At 37.5% G+C, this 11,029-nt stretch overlaps 1 protein-coding gene across 1 annotated transcript in view; it reads right to left on the reverse strand.

Annotated features, from left to right (window-relative positions):
• The window catches only part of LOC306772809 (apoptosis-stimulating of p53 protein 1-like), a 63,972-nt gene extending 57,213 nt beyond the window's left edge, over nucleotides 1–6,759 (reverse strand). The window contains exon 1 of the mRNA XM_079262439.1: nucleotides 6,517–6,759. Within this exon, the coding sequence (XP_079118565.1) occupies nucleotides 6,517–6,525 (9 nt within the window). The 5' untranslated portion in view covers nucleotides 6,526–6,759. The remainder of the gene's footprint in view (nucleotides 1–6,516) is intronic.
• Between the last annotated feature and the right edge of the window lie 4,270 nt (nucleotides 6,760–11,029).

The raw sequence follows: 11,029 nt of genomic DNA on the forward strand, positions 1-11,029 counted from the left end.
CTCTCCCCACAGATTCAGACAGCTCTTACAACGGAGTTCTATGTAACCATCACATGATTACATACTTCACTGGAAAATGCACTGAGCTGCCCAAAGTCATGCCAGAGAAATGTACTGCCAAAAGCCTCGCAGCTGTACTGAGCAAAATGGACAAGTAACGCCATTGCTTCATGACAATGGTAGCAATAAGGAAAGAAACAAAAGCATAGAATGGTGAAAGAACGCTCAGATTTCAAATGGTAATTTTGTTTTTTATAAAGACTAGTGAGACGCAACTATTTTGCTTTTAAAAAAACGAAAGCTTACGTGAAGATAAATGTTTATGATTAAACAGTAAAGGCCCATGGATGCTCTACGATAAAGACGGATGTGGAGGCTTTCATTAATCTTCTGTGTTCTTCATGTGCGGAATTTGGTTCGTGTTCAGAGAGTTTCAGAAAGTAGCAAACACAGCAGTACCTCTGGAAACAGCGTAGGCAGTGTTGCACAATACAGACATGCAAACAACAAAAGGAACAAATGAGAGTAAGAAAATATCTAGTAATCAAAATATCGCAATATGTTGTTTGACATATCAATATTCAAAAGCACTGTATCGATTTTTATCAAATAACATATCTTTACTGATGAGGCAGATTTTTATTTCTTTATTCGTCTTGTACATCAGTGTTTTGATTTCTTCTGCAGTGAAATGTAGATCCTCTGTTCTTTTTCAGTAAATTGATATCAAACATGCAGCAGTATATTGTTTTGCTTAACGTATCCTGATATCTTTCAATATATCGTATTGGTAGCCCGTATTGTGATACATATTGTATCGCCAGATTTTTGTCAATAAACATCACAGCTCTGATTGACTGTGCTGCTTCTTTTTATATCTCTTTCTGAAAATGTACATAGTCATGATCTCATCCACTGGCATCGTGTTTGTAATTGTCTGAAACGGACGTCAGAACTAGGAGGTTATCACTGAACTCTCCACTGCCCTCTGGTGGATAAATTGCCCAGTAACCACACCAATGTGAAGCAGTGTACGAGGACAGTGATGTTTGAAATGAACACACCTGTTTATGTATGTAAACCAGGGATATTCAAGTTCAGTTCTTGAGATCTTCTGTCAAGCAACTTTCAGATGCAGACCTTCTCCAACACACACGAATGGCATGTTACCGGTCCTCTGCAGAGCTGAATGACATGTGGAAGAGGGAAACAATTTGATTGAAGTGTGTTGGAGAAGGGATACATCTAAAAGTTGCAGGACAGTAGATCAAGGACCACACTTGAGCAACTCTAAACAAACAAAAGAAAAAAAAAGAAAAAGAAAAAAATGGAAAAGAACTGAAAAGCAAAATTAAACAGTCTCTACTGCTGTTATCTCTTGGTCATGTGTGCTTTCAGTGCAGCAGATCAACAGCGGAAGATCATTGCTTTGGTAGACACCTCAGCACTCTTTGCTCACACCCAAACACACACACGTCTCTATAGGAACTGCATTTGACCAGTAAAACATGAGCTTCCAGCTCAGTGGGAAGGAAAAAAACGTCACACTCGAGAAGCAGAATACTCGTTCCCCTACTGTGGAAGTAAAAAACCATTTTCCTGGATTTTCTACTAAGTTTTCTCATAAAACTCGAAAGCACAAAAGCCAACCTAAGTGTCACAGCAACATTAACTAATTTTAGCTCTATGAGCCAGTAAATGAAGAGAAGATTTGATGGAATTCAATAGTTTCAATTGCATGATAATGGTTTCAATAAATTGGCTAATATGAACACAGATATTATAAGCTGGACTCATTCGGATCACACCACAGACTTGTTTATTTAAAAAATATCTGGTCTACAATGAATTGTACTGAACTAGACAGTGTCTGTAAAATTGCCTTGAGTTGATTTATTGTGACAGTGGCACAAAATAAATAAAGCTGAACTTAAAAGAGTTGAAGTAATTAAAATGCATAATTTCTAGCTAGCTTAAAGACTTGAATTCAAGTATTTACTACCTTTAGCTATTCCTCCATTTTAATAACCTGTATTGTTTTATACTAATTTTTATAATTTAATTCTTTAATAATGTTGTTTTAAAAAGGAAATTAATATGAAATAGTTCTGTGAGCTAATTTGCTAACATTAGCATGGTAATACATTAAAAAAAAAAAAAACATTGCCAAAGGTGATGTTAAGCAAGCTGAAAGACATAAATGAGCATTTATCCATATTTATTGTTCACCAACAATTGCTCACAAGTCCCAAAAGAAGAGACTCCTGCCACTCAAAAGTATTTTATATATCACTATAATAGAATTATCTTCTGAAGAAAATAATTGCTTGGTTAGCATTAGCCATGCTAATGCTGATAGATCCATGTGTGCCAGAAAGTGTTTAAAATGTATGAAACAGTCAAAGATTTAAACATATTTCGCATTATATGAATCACACTGTTTTCTTTTCTCAATAAAAAACTGTTGTTTTTGTGTTTATAGCCAAAGGCAGCTAAAATCTCCAGGAGCCAGTGAGAAGTAGCTAATGATTTCCCAGCAGCCGCCATGTTGAGCCCTGTGATGTAAATTCTGGCAAGTCTTAAACATGGGAATCTTAATGCTATCTGTGTTCACTGGAATTGAAGGCATTGACAGCTGTACAGGCCAGCTATCTGCCCAGGAAAATATGCGCTGGCCGCTCAGCATTGCAGACGAAGTTGCCAAATGATATCATGCTCTGTTTGGCATTTGCTGCAACAATCGCTTGAGCTGCCCCATGCTACTGTTATAGTTTAATTTTAGGATTACACTATAAGCGAGAAGCCACAGAAAAAAATACTTTAGAAGTCAATACGTTCCCCCAGGAGACTGGACGATTAAACAGTCAAACACAATAACTGAAAGTTATTAAGCTCTGAACAGTGACTGGACAGAAAGTTAAACCCCCCAGTGCTTGGATTAAAGTATAAAGAAAAGGCCCGAACCAGAGTAGCAGGATGGATATTCAGGATGAGGTCAAAGGTCAAGGTAGCAGTCCCCTCTGTGCTTCTGTGTTTCTCCTTTATCTCTCTCTCTGTGCAGTAAACACATCTCTATATCTTCTGTGTTTTGTCTGGAGCTGACAGCAGCCAAACCCGGTCACAAAGCGATGTAGTGTTTTCTGAGTTTCTGTGTGTGTGTGTGTGTGTGTGTGTGTGTGTGTGTGTGTGTGTGTGTGTGTGTGTGTGTGTGTGTGTGTGAGAGAGAGAGAGACAGCGATAAAGAGAATTTGCCATTGAGAGAGTAAGCAGGGAAATGGGAACACTTCTGTCTTCCCAATACTTCATTGGTTTTCGGGTTAAACTTTAGATTCCTATTTTCTGCAGAGCTTACATTGCAGTAACGCGAAAGAAAACTGCAAGTTTAAAGCAAAATAAAGATAAATGTAACTGTGAAGGTTTACTTCATGGCAGTGTATTATTTTATTCATTTTTAAATGTTTAGGATATCCAAATGCTATCTCTGAAAATAAAAGCAATAATGGCCAACTTTATGCATGGTTTTTGATCAAATGTGAGATCAACACAAGCTTGAAAGACTAACAGGACACTGTACAGAGTTCCCTTCATTGTAGATGCCCAAAAATATAACCCCCGACCCCAATAATAACTTATCTCCAATTCATATGGCTCCCTCAACCCAATTATTAAATCTCTGCTTCCATCTGACCAGGCTTTGGTCCCCATAATTAATTATTTCAGAAGGCAAAACACAGATTTATATTAGTTTCCTTCATTTTGATGCATATTTTATGCATAACTGCTGCTTATTTTATATTTACCTTTGCCCAAATTTTGTAGGTGGAACATGTACATGAATTTAAAAATATTTTTAAAAATGAAAAAAAAAATCCACATAAGTGTGAAAATAATCTGAAGAAATTATGTTATCTTATGATGATGACTTATTTCACGTATGGTATTTGGTCATACAACTCTGTACTACAAAACACAAAACAGCATCAAGTTTGCCCTCTTCTCTACATCACAGGAAGGAGAGATAGCGTGTTTTTCTGCAATATCTGATTCAAGCCTTTATGTAACTGTTAAACAGTAAGTAGCAGAGTGGACCTCTGCTGCTCGAGTCCTCGAGAAAATCCAGTTCTGAAGTCTTTACACTGGCTGCCTGTCTGTCACAGGATAGATCTTAAAGTTCTGTTGCTGGTTTATAAACCTCTGAATGGTTTAGAACCAAAATACATCAAAGACCCTTTGACACAGTATGAACCTACCAGACCCCTCGGGTCATCTTTATCTGGCATTTTATTAGTTCCCAGAATCAGAACCAGACATTGAGAAGCCATATTCAGCTTCTATGCTCTACATGTCTGGAACAAACTCAAAGAAAGCCTCAGATCAGCTGAAACACTGCTGTTCTGCTGCATTACAATAGTTTTTATTCAAACGTACAAATCTGAACTATTTATACAAAGACTGATTTTTTAAAACTTGATCATGTTTTAAATAGTTTTTTTTTTTATCTGATGTTCCTTCCTTTTCCTTTCTCTATTTTTTTAAACTATGCTTCTTATTTTATATTGCTTTAATGTCCCTGTAAAGCAATTTGAGGAGTTTTTTTTAAATAAACTTGACTCGCGTTGCCAATAAGTATGCTGCTGTCTGAAGCTCCTGGCAGATGATAGTTAATAAGGGTAAGCTAGCTAGCAAGGGTCTGTTTGTTTTTTAAAACCTAGCACACAACATCACTCTTTCCTTCTTATGTGGGCTGGAACAGAATATCAGGGTCCTAAGTAAAAAAGAAAAGTCAACGCACCAATGCGCAGCGCCTTTAAAGATACCTTCATCTTGAAATTAAAATTAAGTCTGCACGTCTCTCAGCACAAACTCTGTCAACAGGCCCAAAGGTCTTCACCACATCAACATCAGCCACACAAACACCCATCTATTAACACACCCATACATACTAATCAAGCTATGACAGAAGATATTTTCACACATGGACGAGAGCACTTAAATTTTCCAGACAGCTGTAGGCAAACACACAGTTGTCCAGAGCAGTCCAAGCAAACAGTCTGCATACTTTTAACAAAACTTTTGGAAAAATTCTGATTCAAAATAGGAATCGCAACTAAATTTGAATGTTGTGACCAGAATCATATTTATTTTCTATATTTTACTTCTTTAAGTATAATTTACACAGTGAATCAAGAGGATTTTTTTTTTTCCTTTTGGGGGGGGTAAAATATAAAAACCTAATTTCAGTACTGTCATTCAGGCAATCTGGGGACATCTGATATTCTTAACTTAGGTAAAATACAAAAAAACCTCAGGGAATACACAAACTTGGTTAAAAAGAATAATGACATTTGTATTTCTCTAATTTAATACTGTATTACTAATTGGTGCATTATAAGTGATTGGAAAGACTTAGCAGTCACATTTATGGCAAGATATATATATAAATGAGATTTTACTTCTGCGAGCAACACAGCCAGATGTGTGGGAAGTGTTAAAAAAAAAACCCCTGTAATAGTCTTCAGCTGCATTCATAGCAATATGGGAAAAAAACAACATATTTTTACATTGACATTTTTATATTTTTACATGTTACTCATCTTAAACTGTCAGGCACCTTGGTGGTGTTTACAAGATCCATAGGTAGCCACGAGAAGTTGGCCCCTCATACTTAAATTGGTCACCGGCCTGGTCACATTTTGCTTTGGGATGGCATCCCATTCCTCAACAAGGAGTTGCCAAAGGTCAACCAGTATGGTTATATTGGGCACTAGCATGTACAGCACATCCACGCTGATGAATGGGGTTGGGGTCTGGATTTACAGCTAATTCCATGCTCTCTACTCCTAAATTCTGGAGGTGGTGTGTGATGATCCTGGCTCTGTGGGGAAGACATCCTGACATCTTGGAGAATGGAGTTAGATCCTAGATTCTGGAGATATGAGATTCCCACTGGCTCTAGAATCTTATCCTGATATATCTAACAATTAGATGACGGTCAATTAGGTAACGGTCATAGACATACACACACCTTGTACCTCAAAACAAAACTGAATACTAGTCTCTTGACACATTTTTGGGGTGTTGCTCATATCACAAATGCACAATCTTTGCAAGTTATACCTAGTAACACCTGTTCTCAAAGAGAAGAAAAATCTTCAAACATATTTAATTACTTTTTAAACTACATTTATATTTGAACTGCCTCAATTAAATCAGCTTTTCCAGCAATGAGCTTTAATTAACTTAATATTTTATGTCATGGATCTGTATATGTGTACAATATAAACGGAATTTTTCCATGTTGTTCACTTTAAAAACATTCAATGTATTATTCTTGTGCATTCAAATGTGTTAACTTTAATATTTCTTGAGTTTATAAGATATTAACTTGTAAATCTGTTTCAGACACCTCTCTCAGCTGTGTTGTGGAGTTACTGCACTTCTTATCTGCTTTCTAGGCGTTTAAATTCAGGCGGAAACTGAGCCACATCCGGTTTAATCCCATCAATGAAAACTTACCGGTAACATTCCTGCTGCTCAGTCCGAAGATGCTCTTCTCCAGTCAGAAATATTCTCCTCCTTCTTCCTCCCTCTTTTCTTCTCCTTTACTTTAAAACTCTGGTAATTCTCTTTTCTTTTTTTTTTTTTTTTTATCTCGTTTTCTTCCGCGTGGAGTCACTTTTCCACACATCCACACCTTCCTCCTCTCCCTGCGCGAGACCAACCAGATATCTAGATGCTTACAAACCTAAAACTCCCCTCAGCTGCTCTACTTTCCTAACAAACCCACCCTCTTCCTTCCTCCCTCTCTCTCTCTCTCTCTCTCTCTCTCTCTCTCTCTCTCACTCACTCACTCACTCACCGAGCCGCTGTGTTGTTTTGAGCTCACTGAGAAACACAAATGACTATTTAAAAGGAACAACAGGGAAACAACTCCTCATTATTAGATGTCAGTCTGCATCCTCTGATGATCAGCAACGGGCGGTCTCGCGCTTTGGTGTGCAGGGTGAATTGGGTCACGGTCTCGATCATCCTCCCCATCTGCCCACAGGCCTCCCCCTCCTCCTAATGATACAAAGCGTTGCTAGAAACGTGCATCACAAATTAAGTTCCCGGACAGCTGCCATAAAATAATCAGTACAATTTTCCACGACGTGATAATCGATGAGAACGAGCGCCCCCTTGCGGCTGTTTTTTAACAGCAAACTTTTTTTTACACTGATTTCGACATAAACTAAAAACACAAAAGTATGAAAATTTGTGCTTGGTCTGTTTTTTTACGTTTGTAAATTTGTGCAACATTTTGAATAAAAGTCTTCTCTGCCGATGCTAAACAGCCAATTGCCATGGTTACTTTTTACCATGAGGTCCTGTTGTGTTGGTGTTGGCAACATACGCCCTGGAACCTGCATGTGTGGAGATTATCTTCAGCCATGAGTTCAGAGTCAGCCTGCATCAGTTTGATCAATGGCCAATGGGTAGAGATGTTGCTGATTACTGCACCAACAGCTTTTGATGGAGGCAGAGTGATGGTATGGGATTGCATCCCTCTCACTGGAAAAACAAGGATCGTCATGAATGGAAGCAATGTCAATACGGACAGGCATCAAAAGAAGACTCTGCAACTGGTGGCAACATCATATCTACACAGTTTGAGAATGAACTCTATAACACTTACCCTCACCGAGCGTGTGTGAGCAGAAAATACCACCAGATTTTGAGGACGGAGAGGATTCAGCAGCTATCAATCACTTGTTGGTTCAGCCTGGGTGTAGCCTACTGACCCTGCTAGAGTAACCAACACATCCCAGTGGCATATCCAGGAATATTTTTATGAGGTGGTCAAGATGAAATACAAGTTAGTGTGAGGTGACCAATCAATTGATATCACCGACTAAGATGTCAGCAGAGACATTGTAAACTTTGGTTAGAATGTGTGCGGAATAGAGATTAAAACAGCTTTAAGCTCTTTTCTATGTCAAAGCAAAACTGTTTATGGATTTTAACCCTTTTATGCACTGTTGGTGGCTCTATAGTGGACAACTATTTACAAGCTTTTTTTCTTATATATTCATGAATGAGGATGGTATTTTTTAAATAAACCACTTCAGTGGATGTTAGTGAGTCGTCCAATACATTTCCACTCACTGGAGAATAAATAAGTATATGATATATTTGAACATATTGTAATTAAACTAGTTGCCTTTGCAACAAACAGGAAAACAAAATGATACAGCTATATTTTATGAAATATTTACATAATTATAAATTATTTTATAGAATACATTAAAATGAATCATAAATCATGATTTATTTTAAATATCACCAATAAACAAAAAAAGTATAATCAAATATGTCTATAGAGGTAAAACACTTTTTTTTAAAAAAATAAAAAATTTTAAATTCATGCATGAAAGGATTAAAGAATGTTATAAAAGATGTGAACTTGAATGTAAAAAAAAAAGTATTTTATCTCACAGGTGAAAAAAAAGGATTGAAACATTACTTGTATGGTGAACTAAATGCACTGAAAGACAAATTATCCACTAATCAGGACGAGGTCAGCAACTGGCTGAAATGTATTTGTTTTTAAGGCTAACAGGAGGTTATACACCATACTTCCAAAGCTGTCTCCGTCTCACCTTGTTACCATGGCGCCAGGCTTTTAGCTGCTCTGCTCCAAATACGTGGAACTCCTGTCTACTGTAATGTTGACACTCTTTAAATCTCATCTAAAAAATTATCTGTTCAAACTTGCCTTCAACCTTTAACCCTTAGTCAATTTATCTGTTTAACTGCTGTATTTCTATAGCTTTTTACTGTTTAACACCTTTATTTTGCACTGCATGTGGACTGCTATTTTACTGTTTTATATATATCTTTAATTTGAATTGCAAAGTGACCTTGGATTTCCTGAAAGGTGCTTTAAATAAAAAGCATGATCATCATCGTTATTATCCCATTTTCCTTTTCAGGGAATTCTACCTGCACCTCCATAAAAATCTTTAGACACTGTAGTTTTCCAAAATTAAAACCATTTATGTCTTATTTGCTGTTTATTTGTTGAGGCATTTCAGCTGTTAATAAAAATGGTGAAGATGAATGACTCTGTGGGACTGTACACACACAGCTGTATAGCTTACACAAAACAGAGATGTTCAGCTGACAAATTCAGCAGATTATCACGAGGCAGTCCTGTGCTGACAAGGACGACATGTTTGTCCTCAATGTTCTCATTTTAAAGACACATTTTACAAGCCAGAAAAACATCATCCTTTAACAGCGGTGCTGCCATGTAGCAAAGTTTTTCTATTCTTGATGTGCAGTATTTTCTGCAGCATGCAAGATTATTATTGTGAAGACTTTATTAGATATGCAGTCATTTAACATTAAACAACCTGAATTAAAATGTCCAAGTGCCAAAATGTTGTTTGTAAAGAATTGTGTGAGATCACTACCCTCTAGTGTCCACATGAGTGACAACACTGGGCGTAACCTGCAGACTGAACATGGTTTACTCCCCATCAGTTTATCAGCACGTGCAGATCATGACAGGAAACTCCAACTCAGTGGCATCACTGTCAGTCAAACTCATTTTAACTGTTGTTATTATGGAAAGGTAAAGAAAGAGTGATAGATACACTTGAGTTATCAAATAATAAAGGTTTCAAAGTTCAAATATAATGTACCTCACATTTGACTCCAGAATACTTTGGTGTACAGAGGAGTTCATGTTTGACTCGTGACTATAGAGGTGGGTTAGGGGTTTCCCTGCTGCAACACACCTGACTCAAATCAATGGCTTATTAGCAAGTTTAAGTCATGCTCTGCACCGGTCTGCTAATCAAGTTCGATGTGTGTCTGGTGTGTTGCAGCAGGGAAACTCCAAACCCCTGCAGGACTGCAGCTCTCGCTGACCAGAGTTGACCATTCCTGCTGTAAAAAGTATGCAGGTCTCATGGCAGTGAAAGTTAACCCAAACCACCAGCCCTCCACCCCCATGATCAATGGTTGGTGTAAGGTTTCTGTGCTGATATGCTGTATTTGGTTTTCACTCAGCGTGGTCACTATATCTCCAAACATTTTTGGTATTTTTGTCAGAGGGACATTGTCCTGGAAGTGTTCTGATTTGTTCAGATGCAACTTCATAAACATAAAAGCTGTGCTTTTTTTTTTTCCTCTCCAAGTAAACCCACCCCCAAACAAGCAATACAACAATTACTATTATATAAATAATTTACCGGCACACAATAACCACATTTTGCACCCGTTTATACCCCCACTTTACTTGTAGTACAAGTAAATATTGTACTTTTTTCCCCCCTCAAAGTTGCACTGTGTTGTTAAGAGCTGTGTTGGAGATGTTTAGACACCAGAATGACCCCACTGTCTTTTTCTAATTTTTAACATGCTGTTAACATTCTTGACTTCAACATCAAACATGCTGATAAAGGTCTGCAAGGTGTGTAGCTTTGTGTTTTTTTCCAGATCCTCTGAGAATTCTAGTCTGACCTTTTACATACCTGGGAGGACTGTCGTCAGTGATGTATATTTACAAATAATCTTCATTACTGTAGGATGATAGACTCGATATTGTCTAGTCTTACTAGATCAGGGAGGGGCAGACTGCCAGCGAGCAAACGGTTGTTGCTGATGGGCATCACGTCTTTCTTTCGCAGTGTAGCTTTAAGACCAACATGTAGTGGGAACGTGCCGAAACCTTTTAGTGTTTATGAAGGAGCTCCCAACTACTGATGATCATCTAATCAGGTTCATCTAACTTTCCACACCACTTACATTTTCACTTAATGTTGAATAAAATGACAACATAGTGCTGCACCTTCCAACTGTATATTTTAAGAAGATTTTTAAAAATCTTGTTTAAAACCTTAACATTAAAAAAGAATGCACTTTTTCACTTTACTGGACTGACAAGTCTCAAAATGAGGTTGGGGATGGTTATTTTTGGTTCATCCACTGTGACTCTTTTTTTCAAGGTTAGTTCCTGTGCACGTTGACAGGGCAGTAAATA

Source organism: Telmatherina bonti, assembly GCF_933228915.1.
Source record: "Telmatherina bonti genome assembly, chromosome: 22".
NCBI lineage: Eukaryota > Metazoa > Chordata > Actinopteri > Atheriniformes > Telmatherinidae > Telmatherina > Telmatherina bonti.